Source organism: Heliangelus exortis, chromosome 12 (genome assembly GCF_036169615.1).
Source record: "Heliangelus exortis chromosome 12, bHelExo1.hap1, whole genome shotgun sequence".
Classification (NCBI taxonomy): Eukaryota; Metazoa; Chordata; class Aves; order Apodiformes; family Trochilidae; genus Heliangelus; species Heliangelus exortis.
The window spans coordinates 13921865-13946811 of record NC_092433.1 but is presented as its reverse complement, the minus strand read 5'-3'; the positions used below and the strand labels follow the sequence as shown (position 1 = coordinate 13946811).

At 40.7% G+C, this 24947-nt stretch overlaps 1 protein-coding gene across 1 annotated transcript in view; it reads right to left on the bottom strand.

Moving 5' to 3' along the window:
* Positions 1 to 3697: 3697 nt before the first annotated feature.
* Positions 3698 to 24947, bottom strand: part of PTPRG (protein tyrosine phosphatase receptor type G) — a 385824-nt gene continuing 364574 nt past the window's right edge. Inside the window, exons 16-29 of the mRNA XM_071756171.1 lie at positions 20470 to 20566; positions 18724 to 18806; positions 18362 to 18496; positions 18007 to 18141; positions 17429 to 17601; positions 16299 to 16434; positions 15812 to 15958; positions 13852 to 13945; positions 12502 to 12578; positions 11954 to 12082; positions 9810 to 9956; positions 8871 to 9013; positions 5676 to 5811; positions 3698 to 4974 (exon numbers count right to left, since the gene is read on the bottom strand). Coding sequence (XP_071612272.1) covers positions 4828 to 4974; positions 5676 to 5811; positions 8871 to 9013; positions 9810 to 9956; positions 11954 to 12082; positions 12502 to 12578; positions 13852 to 13945; positions 15812 to 15958; positions 16299 to 16434; positions 17429 to 17601; positions 18007 to 18141; positions 18362 to 18496; positions 18724 to 18806; positions 20470 to 20566 — 1779 coding nt within the window. The 3' untranslated portion in view covers positions 3698 to 4827. The remainder of the gene's footprint in view (positions 4975 to 5675; positions 5812 to 8870; positions 9014 to 9809; positions 9957 to 11953; positions 12083 to 12501; positions 12579 to 13851; positions 13946 to 15811; positions 15959 to 16298; positions 16435 to 17428; positions 17602 to 18006; positions 18142 to 18361; positions 18497 to 18723; positions 18807 to 20469; positions 20567 to 24947) is intronic.

Genomic DNA, 24947 nt, shown 5'->3' with positions numbered 1-24947 from the left:
CTGCCCCAAAGAAATGACATGTGTGGAAATCCTTTTTGGAGTGTGATGATGGTGTCTCACTACCTCGGTACACAGAAGGAATGGTATTCACATAGCCACCACAGAACTAGGAAGGAGGTGAAACTAGAAAAAAATTAGCTTTATATGAAAATATAAAATTCTATGATTATATACCATAGATACAAAGTTCCCAGAAGATGCTTATCCAAGCAACAAAATATTTACAGTTTTAATGACTCTGCTATTTTTAAAAATGAAGGAAAAGAAAACAGGAGTACACATGAATGCTTCGGTCTTTAGAAACAATGGCTGCTTGCTAGTTTCAAATGTTCTAACAAAACAAAAAGAGTCACTACCCCAAATGTTGGAGAGTTGTGACATTGTATAAAATTGACTATCTCCTCTTTTGGAGACATGTTTATTCTTAAAACTCAAGACATTTTTCTTGAAATTAATTATCTTCTGTAGAAAATGCTTCCCTTTGCAAACAGTTAACAAAAACACTAAAAACAGTTTAACAGCTAAGACAAAGTAGAGGCCAAATATCTTCATTAGAGTTCCTTCTCTTTTATTTTTGCATTCCTTCTCCTTTGATAAGTAAAGCCAATGTAGGTCACATTGTTAGAATGGCAACAAAGAGAAGAAGAGCAAAGGGGTAACAGTAAAAGTTGAATTATGTCTGTAAAAAAATTAAAAGACAAAGGAAAAGAAGAAAAACAATGCAGTGGATTAACAATTAGGCATTTTCCCTTCATATAAAAATTCACTGGCACCATTTGAACATAAACTTCAGAACACAAGATCTGATACTGTAAGATGAATTTGAGAAAGACTGCTAAATTTTTAAGACAACTACATTCTATATTTTTTTAATTAAGTTGGTTTTGTTTTGCTGAGAATTAGTAGTATGTATCTTTGGTAGAATCAGTATCCATATTTTTTAGCTTTTAAATAAAACACATCAGCTTAAAAAAAGACTAATAAGAAGGCAGTTGTGCTGTGTCATAAGGATTCTTCTCCTAATATTCACTCTGGGTTCAAGCAATTCAAGCAGTCAAAAACTGGAAAAACAACTCAAATTTTGCAGATCCTGTAAAATTACTCCACTAACCTAGGACAGACCCACAGTACAGAAACAGTCACACACAAGAAACAGTTTAAGATTGGGGATTTTTCCTTTTAGCTGTCCCTCAATTAATATTTGGAAGCAGACACTGTGAAACACCAAGGACAAACGCTGTTGGAAATGAATGTTCTTTAGACCTTGGTCCTGCAGAGGAGGCAGAGCTCAGCCTGCATGCCTGAGCAGTCCTGCTGGCTCTCTCCTGCTGATGCCAAGTTCATGTGCAGGAGTGTTTGCAGGATGAGGCATTCGGCTGGGACTCTCACCCACTTCAGCTGTTAAGATGACACAGTAGCTTGCCAAGCATTCCTGCTTGGAAAGCTTGGCTGCTCCTATGGGCTCAACACACAGAAGCCTTTATGTCTTTCACATGGTCTGTGGGCACGGTACATATGTAAGACACAGAGAAATTATCTTTTCTAACTGTAGGCACACACATGCACGTGTCCTTCAGTCTTTATGTCCTCATTTCTCTGGGCTGGTGCTGAGAACAGCATTTTATAGCTCTGGGTTCTTTTAATTGGCAGGCTTGCACATTGCCTGGGAACTTCTGATGCTTCCAAGACATCCTGACCAAATGCCAGTAAGTGGTTAGAGCAGGGCAGGGGGGGTGGTGTGGCAATAGCAAGGTTGTGATCCACAGGGCTCCTCTCAATAGAGCTCTAAGAATGGAGATGTCTGAAGACAAACTCACTCCTTCTGCCAGTCCCAGAGAAAGAGGTGCAAACCCACTTAAGAGAGCAGAACCACAGCTGCTTACAGCAGGAGAGGTTTGGCTCTTCTGTGCTCTTAATCCTGATCTTCACAAGCAAGTCCCTACCTTCATCCACTTCAAGCCTAATGCATCACTACCATCCCTTGGCTACCTGTCAGCACAGCACTGCTAACATACCACTTGAGCCCTCTTAAAAAAAACAACAAAACCATGGAAAGCTCATAGAACATCAGTATAAATTGTTTCCCCATGGATTAAACCCCATGCAAGTATTTCAGGTGTGGAAAAATGCCTGTGCAAATGCATGGATTTCCAAGCATCTACCAAAGTTCAACCCCCACAGCCTTCTATCACAGGTTTTAAAAACTTGTGAGAAGGTAAGGGATTAAACCAAGGATATTCAGGCAGTGTGTCACGAACCACAGTTATCTTCCATCATGCCAGTGAAATGAAAAGTAATCAACTGAAAGTACTGAACAAATCCAACCCTCTTGATGCCTTCAGTAATTTTTGTGTCACTTAGCTCTTGTCAGGGTTTGAATTCTTAACTTCTCCCTACACCTCCCCAGGAACTTAAATACTTCAAATCGAACTGATCCAACTCATCAGAGTCCCTTTGTGTTACCAACCAGAACTGCCTGAGCTCAGGATCACTACTGGGGGCAAAAAGGAGGGAGGAGGGGTTGCCACAGCCTCCAATGCACACAGCAAAACCTTCCATCCCTTGCAGGCATTAGTACTTGAAAATTTACTTAATACTTACTGGGGTGTAGTGACTGAAGAGCCACTCTTGATTCCTACCAGACATTAGCTGACTCCTTCCTTAGTCCTGGGCTGTCCCAGTGCAAAGGGGATGCAAACTACAAAGCAATCCTTTGAAATACTTTGCATGTTGCTTGCTTGGACTAGGTGGTGCTGGACATGGGATTTCCTTCCTGAAACTATGGATATATCACACTATTCAGCATTAGCAGTTATTTGGATCACTTGTAGGGAGACATTCAACAAACTAAGAAGTAAAAGGTAACTATGTAAAAAGTTTCTGATGAATTCTTAAATACTTCTGTGTTGAATTAATCAACTATACCCATACTAGGAAATCTTTATCTTATCAAAAATAAAAGGCCAGATGTTAGCACACACCAGTTTGCACATTACCTCTGCTCAGTGAGGCCATATCAGCTTGTACCTCCTGAGGTTCTGAACCAAAATACCTACTCTCAATAAAATTTTAAGCAGTTTGCTGTCAGCTCCCTTGCTTGTGAAAATGCTCAGACCCTTCCTCTTAGCCAAGCTTCCTCCCTGGCCACCTTTCCAACAAAAGAAGTGGGGTTTACTTTGCCAAATGTCCGTATATCAGCAAGAATGAAGTGGCAGAAATTAACAGGTTTACATTTAAATGAAAAACATGCTGTAACATTTTGACAAGTTCTGAAAAATTCCAGTGCATGTTTTGTGCAGCTGAAATATAAAACCAAAGAAACTAATGCCACAGGTAAGGGATAGTGCCTTTAACTGTACATCAAACATCAGGGCAGTTCAAATGACACATTTCTTGTTCAAGGCAGATTCAGCAACCCCTCCCTACTCAGCCAAGCTATGAAGGATGTGATTACCTTTAATTTCCAGGAAAATTAAATATGTGCTTACTTCTTTTGGTAAATAGGGATGGAGCTTGTTGAATTGCAACCAAATAGAAAGGAAAAGGGAGCCAGTGAGGATGTATACTTAATTGCTCCAAACAATAATTCAATTATTTATATAATCTGGGGGTAAGCATTTTATTGGTGTGGAAGGGAAAACACAATAAGCTATGTTTGTGCTAAAGAATTAGTCTGGCAAAAAAAAGAGGGAGAGTGTAACTTTATAGGTAGTTTTTTTATTAGTTTGCTTCACCAGTAAATATGGATCAGTACTTTATGTTTTAGCACTAAAGTATGAAAATTACACACCTGTAAAAATGGCATCTAACAGTTATGAAATTAAGAAACGCCTGTCATCATGTAACATACCATTAGGTGTGAGGTCATATTCAAGAAATAGTAAGGAAATTAATGTGTTTAAAATATTGAATAGCTTAGTAATGTAAAATATTGCTACCTTCAATATATCTGAAAACAGGTCTGATTTTGGGTTATAAGAGATTTCTCACTGTATTAGCTCTGATGAGAATAAAACCAAAACACTTTCCCATCATAGCATCATAGGGCTGGTTGGAAATCGAAATTGACATTTTTCTGAATACATGGGGAAACTTTGAAATTTTAAATTTAAAACCTGTCACTGTGTCCCACATATGGATTGCATCTAATTTATAATTATATTGTATGTAGTCTATATATTCCGTGTGAAGCAAGTCTGAGGCTTGTAAGTGTACAAAACAACAATTTGAAACAATACAGAGATAATTGTTTCTGCTCCACAAGGCTATTACACCTCCACTGTAGCTAATAATCACCTGCCACATTTTGTCAAGAAAGGATGAACACTGCTCATCCTCTCCACTGGAATGCAGAATATCATTACCAAAACTGTGATGTGATCATTAAAATAATAAATATGGTATGAAGGGGTACAGTATCTGTTGTAGAAAGAATCCATCTGGCCTAGCATTCAAGATCTAAGATTTGAGGATCACTGTAGTTAGCAAAACTTCACTGCATTTAAACAAAACAGAAAAAGCATATGTTTGTTGTCATGGAATGTCACATCAGGGTTTGTCTTGTATTAGAATATTATAGGCAGTAACACTGATCATATAGTGCAAACTAGATAAAATTGCGTTTCACTGTGTGAAATAAACAGAGGTGCAAATGCTCAGTAGGATACCATTAAGACATAAAATGGCAAAAAATAAATATCAAAACTTTTATCAGTGTAAAAAAGTAATTGGGTTATTGTATAACCTAGAGTCTGGCAAAAAAGGCCTCAAAAAAGTTCACTCAGTCTTCAGAAGTTCTACAAATTAAGTGCCTTTTCAGGTTTCCAATTAGACAAGAGACTCCATGCTTTCTGCGGGATCAGATTCATCACTGGCCATTACAGCACCATTTTTGTCCAGTGTCATGGGACCATTTCCATTTTCCTTAGTGCTGACCAAGCTTAGCATTGCCTTATACAGAAACTGGTACTGTTCCTGGAAAAGAAAAGACAAGTTATTTCAGTCCTTTCAGTGTATGTAAGTGAGTGGCATTTCCAGGGAAGGTCATGGATATATGTAGCAAATAAAAAGACTTAGAGAGCAATTGCCTCTATTAATTTAGTTTAGCCTTGTTAACCCAAAATTCCAGTTTGGGTAGATTACAGTATTCCTGATATATCACTAAACACTACAGGAGAGCAGGACCATACCTGAGCCCACAGTTCAGCCCCAGGTTGTTTCCTCACCCCAGCAGAGCCAAGCACATGGAGACAGAGCAGCTGCTCTGGTGCCTGCTGAGCAATCAGCTCCTCTGCTGAACCTTTATCTCCCTGCAGCTCTCCCTGCCCCACTGCACCCCTTCAGATCAAACCCTGCCAGGTTTAACCAGTTCAGTTTAAATTCACAGGGCTGGTAGGGGGCTGATGCCAAGCTAAAAGGCCCTTCTCTGCTAGGGCTGCTGATATAGTGGCCCCCTAACTGTATGAGAAATAAGCTTAGCTGCAAATCAGAGGCTTACAGTGTGGGCTTGAGGCTTATGAAAAATGACAACTACACAAAGAAAGACCAAATGCAAATTCTGCTCGGGAGCAGACACAGTAGGGCTTGATAACATACACAGTGTGCTCTAGTTCACATTTTTGGTCTCAGATGAAAACCTTGTAAAGTATCCATTCACATTCCACTTAAAGACTTACAATGTCTGTAAATACTCCAGGCCGCATCAGATTTATCATCTTTGCCACCTGGAAAACATCGACAGCATTTTCATTCTCCAGCTGCTGGGACAGAGTGGTAAGGGCACATAGTGTTCCCGCTGACACAGCTCCATACCTGAAAAACCACACCAAAATGGGAAGTCACACAGAAACATAACTGAGCACCAGCACACAGCCATGAAAACGTTGATATAGCCTTATCTAATTACTGTAGTTCATCTTTGTATCTACTAAATGCTTGTTTTATACTGGCTAATTTTTAGTAATTTTCATTTATTGAGAGAGTTGATGGTTCACCAGTGAACTCAGGGTACCTGCAGTATTCAATAGAAAGAATTGTACCAGCAGGAGAACATGAGCCATTTAAAAATACCCAGTCTGGAGACTATAACACTGAAATCAGTTCTCACATGCCACATGTACTGAAAGCATCTGCGTTATAGCTGAGCGTATTTTAAATTCATTAGTGGGAGCTCAAGCAAAACATAAACGATTAGAAAGAAATGAGACTTTGCCTCTTCCTCCACATCTGACAATTACAGAAAACTAGCACAGATATGAGGTGCTCACAAGTAAATGGGGCACATCTCAAAGGCTTCCTTGGGTCTGATTCATTGGCAAAAGGCAACATCCCTGAGCTGGGCACCCAAGAGACATTACAGATTCTGAAGAGTTGAGCTGTGCTGTCATTTAGTAAGAACCTGAGCAATGATTGTTTGTCAGGAGCATGACTCAATGTGTCTTTGAGATACTGGTCAGGTAGAAATCATACTGCTGCTAAATCTGTGGGTAGGCTTGAATTACATGTGCAGTTGGGAGGGATGGAATTAAGAATCCTAAGCAACAGGGGCTCATTACTGCTTGTGAGGAGCCTCTGCTGCCCTCTGCTCTCCCAGTACTCAGGAGAGTGAAATTCTGTCCTGGCTGTGCTATGAGTCTGCTCTGTGACTTTAGGAAAAGTCTGTGTCTAAATGTCCCCACCTGTAAAAGGGGACAATGGTGCTTACTTGCTCTGGAAACTGGAGAGCTGCACATGAAAACTTAAGTAATCTGCACGTGCTGCAATGCCATCTGGCATCATAAGATTACCTCTAGGATTTTTACATTCCTGTGGAAACCAAGACATATGCTGACTTAATTTTATATGATTTTTGGAAGCTCAATTTGCTTAGAAATGGGAAACAGAAATTGGATCACAATAGATCTGCTGTATTTGATAAAGTCTCTAGAAGAAGAAGCAGAACCATATAGATGGCTGTGACTGATCATCTATAGGGACAGTGGACAAAGTGGCCAACGCCTGTGCCTGATGGACACAGCTAAATGCCTCTGAGGGTCTACTGGCCTCATTTTTACATGGGCTGATAACCTCCAGCTCCTAGCAATCTGAAGGCTTTTCTCTCAGAAAATTATGCAGAAAACCTTATCTAGTTGTCTACAGATGGGCAGCTATATTTAAAGATCTTGACAACTGTTTCGCGTTCGAATTTCTGAACTTCTTTGAAATGTTACTATCAAGTTCATGCCACCATGTACTTCCTAAATACCATGTACATTTCATATCTCTAAATGCATATATTTGGAATTAATCCACAGTTGTAATTATTAGTGGATTATGTGATATAGTTGTTGCATGCAGTAAAGGGAAATTTTAATTTTCAGCTACATTTGCTTAGACTCCAATGAAAAGCAGAATCCACATTATGTATTAGGCATAAAAATAAAATCATTGAATATGACAAATAAACCAAAAAAGCAATTTACAGAAAGAATGACTCAGCACTGTTAGGAATGCAATTTTGATTTTTTTTTTTTTTTAGGTCTATCATGAAATGCCCAAATCAATAACGGTTCTAATTTTGTAAAACGTAATCTTAAATACTGCAAGAGTAGCAAAACCTCACTTCAGACTACCCAAAGCATGAATATTAAAACTTGCCTGGAATTAATCAGTGCTGGCTAAAGGCAAGAGAGCTAACACTGTGCATTAGCAAGGCAGGAGGTGGAGGAGAAAACCTCCTTGCTGCAGCCCAAGGCACCATTTGCAGGAATCATCTGGGAGAAACCTGTTGCAGCAGCAAAACACCCGTGAGCAGTGAAAGCTCTGGCAGCAAGAGCTGATACCAGAATGAGACCCCACCTCAGCACAAAGCCTGACCTGACCACTGAGGTACCAGAGTATGGTAATAATGCTCTTGCACAGAAGGTGAAGATTTCCAAGAGTTTGCGACTAATTCTGTTTTGAAGCCCATGATAAAAGGTCCAGTGGACTGGAGTGGTTGAAGCAGTCATGGCTTGGTGTTTGCTCTGAGGGCAGCTTGAGAAGTATCAGAGATTGAGCTGCCTCAGGATTTCAAGAGCAAAAAGACTCCAAGGAGGCACCCTGCCCACCAGGAAACAGCCCCTCCAAAGAGATCCTGTCAGACCCAGGCTCCAGCTTCACTATAATGGTATTTTACAGCTCCATAATGTGTGCAAAGTAATAATATGCAAAGCAGTATTTTAGCTTCTTTTATAACTGGGCATTCAAGCATGGCTAGCAAGACAATGCTCACCACCACACTACAAAAGAGACAAGTGTTGAGGCATGCTGGCCCTGTGTTAGCAGGCTCCCTCCCTCTTGGCACCATATGGGCTCCTTGGAGTGTTTTTGTAAACCAGAAGGAGGAAAACTATATCTGCTCTCAGAAAACCTGGGTCCTTTGTCACAAGATACTTCTGCTGCTCATCCTGAGACACAGCTGAACCAAGCTTGGCCTTTCTTACAGGAAACATCAAACCTAAATCAGGCTGTTTTGAAACTGGTTTCCATAAGCCCATACTGGGCTGCTTAGAGCCTTGACTACACCAAGGCTCACCCTGGGTTCTGAAACGAGCTGTAGGATTTGTTTGGGATACTTCCAGGGGCAGAAGAACCCTAAATGCTTACAAAGCAAACACAGCCTCATTTTCTGAGTCCATCTAAGATTACAACCAACATAAAAACCACACTAAGCAAGATGTATTTGGCCTTAGATGCTAGCTGAAAACTCATTCCTCTAAGTTTATTATTCTGATCCTGTTCCCTAGACCACTAAACCTGCCCTGTGCAAGAATGGACACCAATCTTGTGGACCTGAGCTGTACAATTCCTTGTACAAACTGCACGTAAATGGGAGAAAAGAGATTACATACTCATCATGAACTATGGTGGGGCCATCCCTTGTTAAGGCCTCTTCCTTGATTACATTGATAAGTTCAAAGGTGCTGCTTATGGGAGCATCTGGGTTTGGCCATTTAGGACACTGAAAGTGGCGAACTTCCAGAACGTAGTCATCCTGCAATGAAAAACCAGCCTGGGCATCAGCTACTTCAGTTTCACATTTATCCACTCTTGCTAGAAAGAGGAAAGAGCCTCATTACAAACTTCAGAGACACCTTCTTCTTCCAAGCAGCTGATATAGAAAGAAGACAACAAATACAGCTCCAGCATTTCTGTAACAATGAACACCCTAAGATAATGCAACTTTAACAAAAGATTTAATTGATAAAAGATTTTGTATCTGAGTTCAGGGCTTATATCCACATAAACCTCCCTCAGAGCCCTTATAGCTAAGAAGTCAAACAAGAGAAGGGCATCTATGAGTTAAAATTTAAAAGGCTTGCAAGACTTAGCAGCAATCCAACTGCAATCTGGACAGAACACCAGAGGCAGGTTTATAGTCAAAAGAAGTGTGCTTACATAAAACCCCTTAAGTCAGACCCCAAACAATTAAACTACAAATGCTGAATTTTACAGGCAGAAATAGGACAATAGGCCTTGGTGTACTTTACAAAGAATAATTAAACCTACTAATGAAAATGAAAAAAAACCATCATCACTTTCAAATAAGACAAATGAGTAATACTGCAGTCTCACTAGCTAGAGGAATCCACCTGGAGGTAGATGTGAGGGGGAGAAGGAGCCAACGAGAATACCATTCCCCTGTAGACAACATGCATGCACATGTACAAGTCACATTTACAAGAAAATCCTTTTCAAAACAATTTCTGAACTCTTCTTCTTCCATATTTTAATGACGACAATAACATTTCCATAAAAAGCCAAGATCCACATTTGGAGGTTTATTTTACCTGGGTAGCTTCAAGGATAAAGTCATGGATGATAATTTGCTCTTCGTTAGAGAGGCACAGTCTGTCTTTGCTGATAAGGGTCACAGTAAAGGCCTCACAGTTCATGGATTCCTCACGACTTGGCCAGTACACAAACTCATCTTCTGCCTGGAAAAATGAAAGAACACACTGCTGCAGCCTTTCAGATACCCCCTGTATCACTGAGAAATCCAAAAAATTGATTGCATAAATAGAGATGATCAGGAGCTTACCTTTAAAAAAACTATTGCTGTTTAAAACAAAATCACTATTACAATAGGCAGTAATCCTGCCAGATCCTTCCTCTGTGTGTCCAAACAGGTAACATCTGCTTTTTAATTGGTTTCATAGGGAAATGATTATCTTAGCTCACTCATACTTAACCTCTTTATTGTATCCCAGGCTTTATTACCTCCTGCCCACACGATTTTGCACGAAAGTCAGATATCCCTTTAGAAAAACTCATTGACCTTTAAAAATTAATTGCATATTATTTTAAATTTATGTTTACTGTGGTCTGCTCCAAAATTCCAGGTCTGTGGATCAGGACAAGGTAGAAGACTCATGTAGGGCTTGAATTTTTAGGAGTGAGAGGAAAAGTGAAGAGGAAACCCAAATATTCTTAGCTTTGAAAAAAACAACTTTCTTAAATTAAGGCAAGTTCTCCAGAAAACCTCTCTCCTGAAGGGAGAATTGGTAAAAGAGAAGGGTAAAATCTCAGAGAGACTGAATGATTGAAGAAGCTGAAGTAGCCAAGCTGACACGATGCAGATAACATACTGTCAAAGCTATTCTTTAAAAAATAACTGTGAATTCCCAATTTACTGCAGAGGAAGGAAATGAGGCTCTGCTACCACATACATGCTAAACCTATTTCTCCTCCTGGCTTCAGGGTTTTCTGTCCTTGCAGCATAAGCACAGAAGCTACTCTGGCAGCATGCACAGCATGCCTGCATCTCTGAACAACCCCTGAACGACTCAAGAGAAAACACGAGCCAGGAACTCACTTCACGGCCATAAGCATGTCTCTAAAATCAGGCTTATTTCTATGGGCCTGGAGCATTGATGCTCATAATAAATAGGAGACTGAGATTTGGGCCTTAAACATTTATTCTGAAAATTATATTTAGGATCCTTAGAGTACATCAACAATTCTGCCCTCAATAAGCAGAGGCACCAACAAGCAGCATAATTTCAGTGAATGTCAGAGAAGCGACTCGTCCTGCCCTGTTACAGGTCCCCATGCAGCAGGAAGCTTGCATTCTCCTCTTGCCCTTTGGCATTACACATTCAGCACTTGTCTCAGTCCCATGCTACCCCTCCTTGCCAGCCAACAAAACCCACACTGGAGGCTGAGCCAATGCAGGGATGCTACTGCTCTACTGCTCCACCCTGGGAGCTGGGAACATGAAAGAAAGGACCAGGCATCCTTGCACGGAACGTGGCCGAGTCCAGTCTACCTCCTTCACCCTTTAATCGCTATTTTTCAGCAGAACAATTTCATGTACTTGTAAAGACAAGATCAGCCTCTTCATTTCCACCTGACACACTTTCATTTCATTAGTGCTTTCTGATTTGATCGGGTTTCTCTGAATGCTCTCTGCCTCACAGTGCCTTCAATCCCTTTCATCGCGCCGCTCGCAGGAAGTGTATCGACTGCTGCCTCTTTAGTAGCCCCTCATGACTGCTATTTTCCTGCTGTAATGAAGGTAGTTTCTCTTCCACTCTCAGCTACAATTGTCTGTTCACCTCAGTGATGCACGCATGAAAAAAACCCAACTGTTTAGTTCTTAATCCTTTTCAGTGCACCCTCTTGAGACACACTAGTAAATCTGGTAGTAATGATTAGCACTTCACCTGTGTGTCCTTGTTTTATCTCTGTTTGTCTCATTGTTTCCATTTAGATTAACATCCATATTTGCCTTTTACTTTCATCAAAAATAGCATTTCTAACCTTCCACAGCATAGGCCTGAGTCTCGCAGCAAAGTTTGAGACAGTGGCTCAAAAACTGCCTTTCACTTTCAACCTAAAAATAGCCAAGGCATGGAGCTAAGAGACCCTACACTGGTGCCCTCTAGGGCCAAGTGACTGTGGTACCATGCAGGGAGGGACGTGGTTAACTCACCAGGCTCTGGTTGTCTGGCAGCATGACAATGATCTGTGCATTGTGATCCCAGATCATTCGCCAGAAATCTTTAGTCGTATGTGGCAGTGGATGTTGGGTTATGATGAACTCGTTACTCCTGTAGTAGCCCTTTTGCAGCAAAACAAAACACACAGTTACTTACTGCCTTTGATACATCAGTTTCATCTTTGGGGGCACATAATGACCCTATTTAATTTTATTCCACAATATTTTCTCACAGGCTGTAATTTTGTAACACCATTTCCCCTCTGCAGAGCTTCTGTTGTTTTCATTTACTCTAAATCCCAGTATTTATTTGACTGTATCTCATGAAAATACACATTCCATCTAAATGCATCTTGTATTTAAATTTTTTAGGCAACAATCTTTAATAAAACACAGTTAATAGCTTTACATTATGGGGAAGGTGTTAAAATCTCATCTGTTAATACACAGCCATTACGTACAGAATTAAGACAATTACAGGCATCTGGTATTTAGCACCTTAGAATTGATTTTACTTTGTAATTATGTGTTGGCTTCCTCACCATAATATAAGAGGCATTAATGTAATCTGTTCCCTTCATTCCAGGCAGTGGTGCCAAGCCCACTCTAGCACGCTCAGCTATAAGATTAAAAAACAAAAAGGGAAAAAAAAAAAAAGAAAAAAAGATCAAAGTCTGGTCATGGCACAATGTAGAAAGTAAGAATTTCTCAGACGTTAACAAAGCAAACAGTGTGCAGCTCCTATCTCCCACAGGAGCAGGCCAGCACTTCAACTGTGTTAAAGCATTGCCTGCTAACACAGGATATAAAAGAGAATGTTGCACAATATTCCCACAAGGACAAAGTAATTTCAGGAATCAAATTTTACTATAGCAAAGATTTTCACAGCAGGCTGAATTACCAAATAACAGTATATGCAGTGATAACAGGGGATTTCAGGTAATTCTTGACTGTAGTGTTCCATTTGTCTCCAGCTGATTTATTTTGCTTCCCTACCACTCCGCAGCACTACTACCACTTACTCCTCACAGCTGGAGGGTGAGATAACCTCCAGAGACAAAACCCTGCCCCACGGGTAATCATCTCAGAAGTGTGTGTGTGTTCTTCAGCAGATCTACACTTCTCTCTGTGTTTATGGGCTGGGTTCAACAACATCCTCAAACCAATTGACAGGCTTCTAGTGCCAAACTGAAATCACTGCAGCTACATGACACAAGGTGAAGAAAAACAGATAACAGTCATAAAAACAAATGTGAAAGGGGCAGAAATAGTCTGTAAGATATATCCTGATGATATTCCTTGTTCTTAACAAACCTCATGATAGAATGTGCCATTGTGGCTTCGTGCTACCTTGGCTATCACCTCTCCTGTATGTCCTGTGCTCTGGGTAATGGGATTGGCACAAGGTTGTGCCTGTGCTTGGTCTGGTGCAAATCTGTACTGCTTGGCAACCATGCAGAGATTCCCTATTAATAACTGTGAAACTGGGGCCTCAGGTACTAAGTGCCCTGAAGTGTAGGGAAGGCTCATACACAGAAATTGTGTAGCAGCTGAATTACCAACAACTTGTGCCAATCACATGGGGAGATCTCACCTGAGCTGGGAGTAGTGTCAAAGTAATTATCTCAGTATTCAACAGATTTATCCCCTAACTAATTATTCAAATTCTTAAGCACTTCAAATTAACATTTCACATGGACAGTAGATCTGGCTGACTAACTATTTCTTTTCTTTGGTTTCATCAGGGTAATTCTGAAAGACAAGACAGCTTGCTCTGAACAAAAGATTACATTTCTCCTTCCTAGGGGCTATGCCTTTTCATGCATAACACTGAGACAATTCAGAACAAAAAGTTATGCTAGGCAGTAATCAAACCGAAAATGTGATCTTACATGGCACGACTGATGAGTTCCTGTTCTTCTCTTTGTTGCAGTCTTTCTGAGCACTGAAGCATTCCACGTATTTTGCATTACACTGTGTAACCAGCTGAAAGAGAATAAAGTAGTAAGTCAGTCCTCACAGCTCTCTTCATTTAGAGAGGAGGTTTCTTTGCCAGCTCCTGCAAAGAGGCATCAGTAGAAGAATAAACTGCATTGTTAAACTTGTTTAAAATACTCTAGATGCCAATGAAAATCATCCTTTTCACACAACAAGTTTAATGGATAAAAAGATCTCTGCAACTCTCAGCTTTGAATCATCCTGAGAATCAAGTCACATCAAAATGTATTTTCACAGAACACTACATTTAGTTATCTCTGATAATATAATTAAAAAACTTGCAGATATATCCAATCAGAAGCAAGTTTCATGGAAGAAAAGCTATAACAAAAAAAAAAAAAAAAAACAAACAACAAACCAACAACAAAAATATGTTTTCTTCTGAAAGAAAAGCCAGATCGTTCCTGCAGAATATATTTTTCTGCCAGGCCTTTGGGGAACCCACCATGCTGACATCTGGGATCTGAGGCTCTGGGTTACATTCTCTGCTCTGCCAAGTTCATTCTCAGCTGCTTATGAGACACAAAGAAAAGTCAGGGAGGGACAATTTGTGTTTGAATATCTCCCACTGTGGGGAAAAACTACTGAAGCAAAGAGGCTAAAGGTGGATTTTTCGTCTCCTGGACTAGCAACTCATTACTCAGAGTAATTTTACTCTAAGATAGTTGAATGTAACCTATTGTACAAGGGCATGAACACAGGTTATTTTTTGTTGGCTCTGTGGTAGCAGCAGAAATGAGAGAAAGATTTAGCAACTGCTGCTGGTCACGTCCCAGTTCCAAAGGCACTCTAAGCAAGATAGCACTCAGCTCATCTATGTACTGGCATAAGCCCCAATAGGAGTTTCAAACAGGGTTTCTCAGTATCTTAACAATGTAGCAGAGAAAGGAATTTCTGAAAATGGCACTGAAGTTTTTGAAATTTTGCCACAAGTCATCAGAAAACATCTTTACACATATAATTTGTAAAAGTTTGTAAAAGTGCAACACTTTTTAAAAACAAGAAATATTTTTCTCTTGCTTCATTTTGTGAGCATGAGTATGCACTTGTGGTTGTTTCTTTCATTTAGTAATTAAACATCTGGAATGTCTTGACTGATGGAGAAGTACTGAGATTTCTACAAGTGAATTCAGAGAAGAGACTGTTCATTTATTTAATGGCTTGGCACCTGGTATAATTAACAGTTTCAGTTCCTTAGGTAGTTATTAACTGAGTTTAGCTGTGAAAACAGATGTTGTGTAATCTTATGGTGCATAATCTCACAAAATATTTTGAAATTCATTCAAATAAAATGCAATCAGAATATCTTAGGTTTCAAAGATTTTGTGGTTTGGTTTTGGTTTGTTTTTTTTTTTAATGCTTTGGCCAGGATAAAAGCAACTATGACATAGCAGGGAAATGCATAGTTACCAGCAATGAAAAAGGCATATTCTGTTTCCTGGTCCTAGAGCTTTCTTAATTCTTTACCCAGTGCTGAAATAGTAGGTGGTGTTAAGAACCTCACTTCATGTCTTTTTCCATACATGTGCATAAAATACTGTTTGGAGCAAAACTTTTAGCCAACCCAGCCACAGAATGGCAATATGCAGACCCCCTTGGGAAAAGGGAGACAAGCAGCACACTCCAAACCAGTGCCCATGTCCCTCTTCTCACCTCTGATTTCAAGAGTGTTAGTGCTGATTTCCAGCAAGGTAGCAAAGACTGCTGCTGAGGACTGAACTTCTCAAGATGCTGTGCTGTGCTAACCAAGTATTTTGGTTTGGCTCCTTATCTAAGACCACTGACAGTGAAGACAGGCCATATAAAAGGGAGTAGGGAAATGAAGTTCCTCTGAATGGCAGTGTTAAGCCTTACCTTGAACTGTTTTTCTAGTCGTGTCTTCCCTCCTATGCCAGGTATGAGGATGCTGTTAACATAACCATGCAGCTGGTTTGCAGACACTTCAGTTTCCTTCCCAAGGATGGCTTCCAACAAGGCATCATGAATAAAAATGTACTGCTCCTAGAAAAGCAACTGCATGTCACATAGGCACTTGGAATAAACTAAACAGCTGGCTTTAACTGAAGGGTAGAGCACACTAAAAGAAAGAGTGTGCAAAACAAGCCACCATGCAAAGAATGCAAAATACAGAATAAACGTGTACCAGTGGAGTACTAACAAATGAGCAGGTCAAAAACAAAATGTGAAGTTTCTGGTCTAGAAAAAGAGAGAGATTCCAGTGCAAAACATGCTTGATGATATAGCCAGTTTTTACAGGGATGTAACTGAAAAATCCATTTTCTTTTTGATTACAACATAAAAACGAACGTGGCTTTAAATTCAACCCCACTGCAATCTTTACCTCTGTCTGGACGAGGTAGTTGCGCTGTGTCCTGATATGTTTCAGGAAACCCAGGACATTAACTGTGCTTTTGTCTTTTATCTGTTGCAGCATACTGTCTATCACAATGTAGGTACCAGTTCTGCCAACACCAGCACTAGAGAGGACAGAAGAGAAGCCCATGTAATAGAGCCAGACCAGAGTAAATGTTCACAACAGAACTAAACGAACACTCCTGCTCACACAGACCTTCATTTTCCTGCTAGCCCCAACCATGAATGTTTCTAACCAGAATATTTTGAGTTTCTAGAACTTTTACCAGGTATATATTTCATGATCTGACAGCTGGCTGCCCCTTTCTCCATTGCTGTTTTTACTGGTGTTGGCTAGAAGAAGCCATATAGAGATCTGCCCTATGCCAAAATGCTGCTATCCTGGAACACCAAGGCTGCTCCAGGTTGTGGGGCTGCCCTGGCTGGCTTCAGTCTTGAGGTGAGGTTTAAGCTTCACAGTGGAGTTGCAATCCTTCTCTGGAAATGCAGGTGGTACCCAGCACTATGGAAAGGCATAAGAGGAGGGAGGCAGGACTCCTTGAAGGGGGATAGGGCAGTCCTGGGCCCAACAGGGAGGGTGCAGAGGGGAACTCCTCTTAGCTTTTCAATTTCTACTCAGTAAGGAGCTCTAACCACCATCATCCTCTTTGCTATGGTGCTGTACAGCACCCTCACACACAGTTCTGAAGACTACACCCCTTAACTCATTTAAAGAGAACTCTTCTGTTGACTACAAGGGCTGGTACATGTGAGTGCCACTCAGTAGCAATTGGATGGCCAGGTGTCTGTCTATTCACATGGCTGTTTGCCACCCTGCCCTGCCCACACACTGAATGGACAGGCTACAAACAAGCTTCGAACAAGGAACTGCACAACCACATCAGTGCAATGCTCAGCAGCTCAGCATCATGACACAGGGTTTTGCTAATACAACAGGGAAGGCTTTGGCATCAGAGCTGCCTTCAGATGGAGGCAAAGCAAGCTCATGTCTGCCTGCACTCCATGGGGCTGGCACATTCCTTCTGTGCTTGTAACTTCCAGTGTCTGCAGGAGCACATGCTGTGCTTGCCATGAAGTAGTCAATCACACCCATCATACCTGCAGTGTACCACCACTGGTCCCATGTCTGGGGTTCTGGCTGCAGAGGATCTCCTCACAAAGGTGAGCACAGGCAGGGCATACTCTGGCACACCCATGTCAGGCCACTGAGTGTAGTGATACTGAATAACTGTCCTCTCGTTCTGCCGCCCTTTGGGGTTTCCTTTCTGACCCTGCATGCAAAGCATGTGTGGAGAGGAGAGAAAGATTAGGGAAGAGAAGCAGAGAAAAACAATAAATCCTACTGGCTTGCACAGCTGAAAAAGTGCTGGGCTTTAAGAGAATAATCTTCTGCAGCTCTTCCTCCTGGCAGGTGGAGACAGAGATCAAGGAAAACCACAAGTGGGAACAGGTAATAACAGCAGTAACTGTGATGCCAAAGCAGCAGTGAACTTGAGACAAAGAAATACAGGCTAAACCTTTCACCAGGTTCCTCATAATCCTGGCTTTACTTACTTATTTCCCATCCACCTGCTACTTCAAGATGCCTGCGCAAACACGGAGTTTTGCTCCTGTGTGTCTTGCATCCTGCACAAGCCAGAAGGCATCTGGATGAGAAGAGTGGAGGCTTTACTCACCTTTTTCATCTTTGTGTTCCTGACCGTGAAGCGGCGCACAGTGTAGCAGGCGTGGATGTTTGTACTCTTCAGGGTGACAATGATGTTGCCATACTCCTCACTGTTCTCTGAGGGCCAGTACTGATCACATTTTCTCTGGACAGAGACATAGTTGGATGGTTGGGTAAGGGTTTCTTACATTTGTGTTTAGAGCTTTTTAAAAAATTAAAAACATGGCTGGGCGTGTACCCCTCTGTTATGTTAGGAATGTGTTATACAGCAATATATCATCCCAAACCATTTAAAAACAAATTTTGCCCATGTGATTTGGGGAGGTGGTAAGGAGCAACTGCTAACAAACTAGAAAATCTCTTACTCTTCCTTTTTCAACAAGGTTTGTGATCATGACAATGATTCCAGTATTTTGTTCCCAAATCATCCTCCAGAAATCTTCAAAGGTAGACTTTAAAGGTCCCTGGGTAGCAATGTAGGCTTTTGCTTTGTTGTAACCCTTCAAAGAAAACCATAATGCCAAGTGAGATGAAAGCAGTATCATGGCAGACATATTAATATTTTAAAGGTAACAAAGAAAGGTGCCTTTCTCATTCAGAATAGTGAGAAATTTATAACAAAATTATCACGTGAAGTTGGAATATACAGCCACTTCACAAGTGGAAATACTTCCTCCTGGTGGAAGGATTCAGAGTTAGAAAAGACAAAACAATTAAAAAAACTTACATCAACATAATTAGCATTAATGTAGTCACTGTGCTTAGAATCTTTTCCTGGTAAAGGTCTTAGCTTCACCCTGCTGTGATCATCTGTAGGATAAAAAACAGAGCAGAGAAGCATTAAGAAAACATAAGAACATTAAGAAGCACAAGAAAAAAAGTGCAGACCTGCAGGTAAGCATCCCATTTCCTCAGCATTTGTCCTTACTAATCCATGGAAGAAACTGGTCTTCGATTGGAGTCAAGGGGGAAGTACCTATTCTTGGTCATCTGCTCCTTGTAGCATGTCCTCAGGCTTCACATCCCTTGAAGTATGTGGTCTGGCTGGGACAGCTTCTCTTGAAAGGACACTGAAGCCTCAGGAGCTCTGTCTCTAGGATCATCCACATCACACAGTGCAGTGTGATTCAGAGAGCCAGGACACCCCCGTGGCAGTGTGACACCAGGCAGGGACACTGGCTCAGCCCCACAGGCAGTGAAGATTCCTTTCCTTGGCTCAGTGTCTGAGCTCATTTTTCTTCCACTGGGTGCTGGCCTCAGACAGCTCTGCTGGCTCTGGGAGCTGAGTGAATGTCCTCATTCCTTCACTACCCTCATCACAGCAAGAGGACAGACTTTAAGTCATGCTTTTTAACTCCTCTTTTTGTTCCACACAAATGCTTGACCAGGGCTTAAATCAGAAGAAAATTGCAGTTCTTCTCCTGCTTCTGGCCAGCAGCATTGTGTTGGGTGCTGCTTCTAAAACATCAATAGGTGACACATGTGGGCTAACAAAGCATGAAGAATCTGGTTTCAGTTGACTTCCTGAAGCATCAGTGGAGAGAGACAGGTTTCTCCAGGGGCAACTGGGAGGACTGCTCCAGGTCTCCTTCAGTGGTACTTCTCTCTTTGTGCCTCAAGGGACCAGACATCTAAGTCTAAAAGCAGAGCTGTGACAACTGCAATGAATTCCCCTGCTGAAGGCCACACAGCCAGTCTTTCACAGTAGTGGAAATTGGTCCTCAGCTGGCACCTTGATTACTTTTGAGAATCTGTTACAGACATGTATTTCCCTCCTATACCATAAAACATTCGAGATTCATTGCGATGTTTATGAACATTGTGAACTTGTTATCTGATACTCTCCATCTTCATTGCTGCATCTGCCATTCGTTCCACATTAGGCAATGATATGGAGGAGTTAGCACATTTCCATCCCAGACCTGCAACAATCTGCATTTTAGAGCGGAGTCCAGATTTGCAGTTCCCAGAGGAATACAGGCAAAGCCTGCACTGGGCTACAAAGATCACTGTTTGTCCAAGTTGTACACACAGCTGAAGCAGTTTGAAATAAAGCAGATACACTGTAAGATTTAGCACCTTTAGGATTATAAGGGAAACCCAGGGATCATCAATAAAACCCTTTGCTCCACCATGCACTTCCCTTAGGCCAGTTTTCAGACATTAGCAGGCAGAAGAGCTCTAATCAATTTATCCAGTTACTCCTCCACAAAATTTCATACTGAACTGATACTTCTAAAGCTACACTTGGACCATCAAACTGCAGAGTATTTTAAAACAAATTCTGGAATGAAATCCTGGCCCTAAAGTATTCAAGACATCCACGGTCTTTAATAGGGAAATGACCTCCCAGCCACATTTTTGCATGTTTATTAATTACTGTGCAATACTGCCATTTGAAGCCACTTGCCCTTTCCAGTCATATACACACACACACTGGGCCTTTGCAGGTGGATCTGTTGTGCTTACTTACAAGCTAGGATGTTGATGTATCTGTTCTTGTGCTTGTTGTCTGGGTGGTTGGAATGCTCTGCAGTGATGTTCATGTCAGCCGTACAGCGCTGCACTTCCTAGGCATAAAAATTATTCAAGTAGTAAATGGAGTGGTCAGATAAAAATTAAGATTTATCTCCTTTTGCAACAGCTTACAGAAACCATGCTTAAAATATTGATATTTCTTAATCACAATAAGTTCTTATTGAAATATCTTAACTGCTGGATTGAACACAAAGTCCTTCAGTATTGTCCTGTATGACACAGTCTGCTTAATAAATCAAGCTGTGTGAGCTGCTGCTGGGCATGTGCTTATGCTCCTCTCCACAGACTTTGTGACAGATGCACTTTGGGCACCTGAGGGCCCTCTGTTCCCTCTGACCAGTCCCTCCATCTCCTGGACTGCATCTCCTGTGATGCCCCACACAGTCCCCCCCTTGGGAAGGGAAGACAGAGTCCCTCAAAGGCAAGAGAGGCAAATGCAGTGGAAGGAGCTAAGCACAAACCCCACTTCAACAGGAGCCTTTGACCATGGAACAACTTAGCTGCTTATAACCTCACAAAACAGGGTTTCTGACATTTAAGTTTGGCAGTGACCTTTTGTTAGTTTTCTGCAGAGAGATGCCTGTTATAAATTATAAATAAAATAGATCTCTGAAGATAAGAGTGAGCACTTTAAATACCACTTCTTGGACACTGAATAACAGCCCGTGATACAGTAAGATAGATAAAAGGTTGTATCCCTATATATATATGTACATTTACAGAGCAGAAAGAGGCCAGGCATGCCAAGCTGTTCATGAAGCTAGAGATGCAGCTTTGTATCTAGTAGGTATGATACCAAACTGTCATTGACTTTTTTTTAGTTCTTAACCTTACTTAGACCGTCCAACAACAGAATGCTGAGCTATTGAAATGGGGCAACAGAGGGTCCTTTCTGTAGGTCCCTTGGCCAGACTGTCCTAGAGAGCTACACACTTCAAGGACTTGCAAACTGAATCACTAAGTCTCACGTGCATGATCACCTCCAAGATAGATTTTTTGTATCTATTTAACCACAATCTTCTTAAAAAAGCTAGCATTTATATTCTTGATGTAAGAACACATTTCTGAAAAATATATCAATATTTGGAGTTTACAAAGTTGGGGAAGATACTGTATTTATTCAAATCTTTTGCGAGTCCCAGAAATTGTACCAAACAGAACCCATTTCCCCCAAGGATATATGGGAGAGTGCCAAATTACTTTGTACTTCAGGCTTTAAAAATAACAGTATAGAACCTGCCTAAGAGGGAAAGTCATTAGGAGCTCACAGCTGCTACAAAGATCACGAGCTAAGTGACAGAGAAAAATTATCAAGAGAAATGCTATACAAACAGCAGATGTAACAGAGCTCAGCATTATGCAGACATTTCACAAAGGACTTGCATAGCAATTCTGATATCTTCCCCAGCATTTACATTTAAAAAGTGCAAACTACACTAAAACCTTGCACATTTTACAGCTTTTATATCTACGTGACACTCCCAAATAACAATTGCTTCGCCTCCCCTCCCCAACCCCTCTCCTTTCCTCTCCATAGGGAGAAACATACTGCATCCAAGGAGATGAGCTGAGCAAAGACAAAGAGGAAGCAAGCAAAACTTTCAGCTGGCCCTAATAGAATTTTCATAGTTCAATTTCTCTTACAGAAATAAAAAAACACATTAAAGTGTGCACTTCTCCTAACTCTGCCTGTCAGCTCAAGTAAGAGACTTCTCATTACACAATGGGCAGGATCAGTTCAGCCTAAGTCATAACTGGAAAAGAAGCATTACTTACATTAAGTTTGATTTAATGTAATTTTGTTTTACCTTTTTTATACATTTAGAAACCATATAATATCACTGCTGTACCATTGTAGGTCATTCCTGAAAAACAACCCTCCTGCATCTCAAAAGCCTCATGTCAAACTCTGCATCCCTGCATCACTACAGAATTCTTTTTTTAGATGTTATTAGTACTGAAATATTTATGCCACATGCTGTAGAACTTAATACAGATTAATCCAATAAGGTTCTATGGAGAATACTCCAAAAAGTTATAGAACTTAATAGGGAATTACCTCCCTGCTAAGGAATTTTCTTTGACAGTTTAAATACTACGTTGTAAATGTATCACTTTCTATTAAATTCTATAGGACTCTTCCGTAAGGGAATTGTTGGTGAGGTTAATCATTTTAATTAACCTTTTTATGTTGATGCTGACTGTTTTCTCAACTGTACATGTTCCCAGCTGGCCAATATAAAGTTAATAGAGGAGGAAGATTAAGCTAAGACAGTGAAAAACACAGCAAGGGAAAAAAAGGTCTGACGCTGTGAGAGCTGATCATCTGAAAATGGCTTTTCTTAACACATAATATTCTAAATGGTTTTTAATACTCTGGAAAGCTGCTATAATGGTGAATTCCTGTGTCTGCACACTGCAAAGATTAGCAAAAAGAGACTGTTGCCCATTGCCGGTGCACCTCAGCTCTTTGTGTCTCTTAAAAAAATGAACATAAAACAATAAAAGGCCATTTTGACTTCATCCCTCTCAGTCTAAGACAACATCAATGCTTTGGGATGCTGAGGTCTTCCCATGAGAAGGGGGCTGAGGACATCCTCCAGCTCCCTGTTGATCACTGACAATATTTGGCTGTACTGCACAGACAGATCAGGCTGAGAGCAGAGGGTGGGTATCAGTGCTTTCTTACCCTGCTATGTTCAGCTCTCCAAATCCTAACAGCAAATTACTAAACCACAGGCCCACCCCACCAGACAGTAAAGCATAAATTAACATTCCTCTGTTATTAAAGTCAAAGACGTTGTCTTTCATCAGTACACAAAATACTGTGAGAACACAAGACTAGTTGTAGCCTGTTATCTATGCCTCTGTTCAGAATATTATTTACCCTTTGACAGAAAAGGACAGCCTGGTGTTAATAAATATCACCCAGGGGAAAGTTCCAAAAAGTCACCATCCTAATTATGCCATTTACCACATTTATGTATATTACATATTTACTTTCCCAGCATTTTCTATTGCTTATGCAATGAACACCCTGGGATTTCTAAATCTTACTGGCTACCAAGTCTTTCATTTGCATTTAAAATATCACCATGATTATATTATTATTATAAGTTAAGTTTGCAGGCAGGCCACCATGTCAGTTCTGATCCCAGGCTGCTCATTGCAACCTGAACAAACTCTTTTCCAACTAGCACAAAACCACTACTGGCACCATGGAGAAGGAAAGACAGTGTCCATATCACCACATCCATAATTCAACCACAATTTTTTCAGCTCTAGAGTATTTTCTTCATCTTTCCTTAATTCCACTTAGTCTCTTCCACTGATTTTAAAGTGTCTGGCTAGCACAGTGCTGCTCTTCATGTTTAACTTTGCAGAACACATTACTGTCCAAAGATGAATGGGTACAGGCTCTTATTCTGTCCTTTCAACTTATCATTGGCAGCCCAAGAAACTGAAGTACATGGTTTCAATTGACCGTTAGTTACTGTAAAATGTGTTCTAGTCTATGCTATTATGGCTAATTTACCTTTTAATTATATTGTCCATGCTAATGCTAATTGGAATTTGATACACCCAGGTTTAACAACCCATTTTCATTGCCTTTCTGAAACAAGTTACAGATTAGTTTCTTCTAAACTTCAAAGAATTTCCATTTAAGTGTAAAATCAAACTGCTCCAGTGTCTTCCTGGTATTATAAGGTTCTGTGCAAGAATCTTTGCTACAGTGACTGAGCAGGAACTCAGTCTCTTGATTTTGCCTTACTTAGTGCTGCTGTTTCCCATTTACTTCAGTCTGATGTTCTAGCAGGGGCTGAATTGTGAAAGCCTATGAATAGCAATGAGGAGGCATCATGAACAAAGAAAGGATCCTAATCTGAAGGACTAAATTGGAGAAGATACATAGATACGTTTTGATATTATCGTGATATTGTTCAGCATGAAAGCAGCTAGCTCATCCACCCCTAAAATAATTTTTTTATCTATTATTTTAATCCCAAATTGGAGATTTCTGGCACAGCGCTCTTGCTGTTTGTTTTATCACAGTAAACACAAAGACAGCATTACTGCCAGAGACAGCAGATAGTATTTGAAGCTATCCCACAGGAATAGTGTATATTTTTGCAATAATTTAGCACTCGTATAAACTCTCTGATGGCACACAAGAGAGGGGTAAGCTGGGGACAGCCTAGAAAGAACAAGAAAATAAACAAACCAAAAGGACTCAACACAGGAATGACAGCAGGGGAATAGATAGATAAAAAATCCTGTAAATGAATGGGAGAGGACAGTGGAGGACCATTTGCTTGTGCTATCCTATACTTCACTAGACAGGGAGGTGTCAGAGTCTGCCCTTGCGCTGCCCAGGTGGGGCTATGAAACTTCAGAGCATGGCTGTGGTACTTT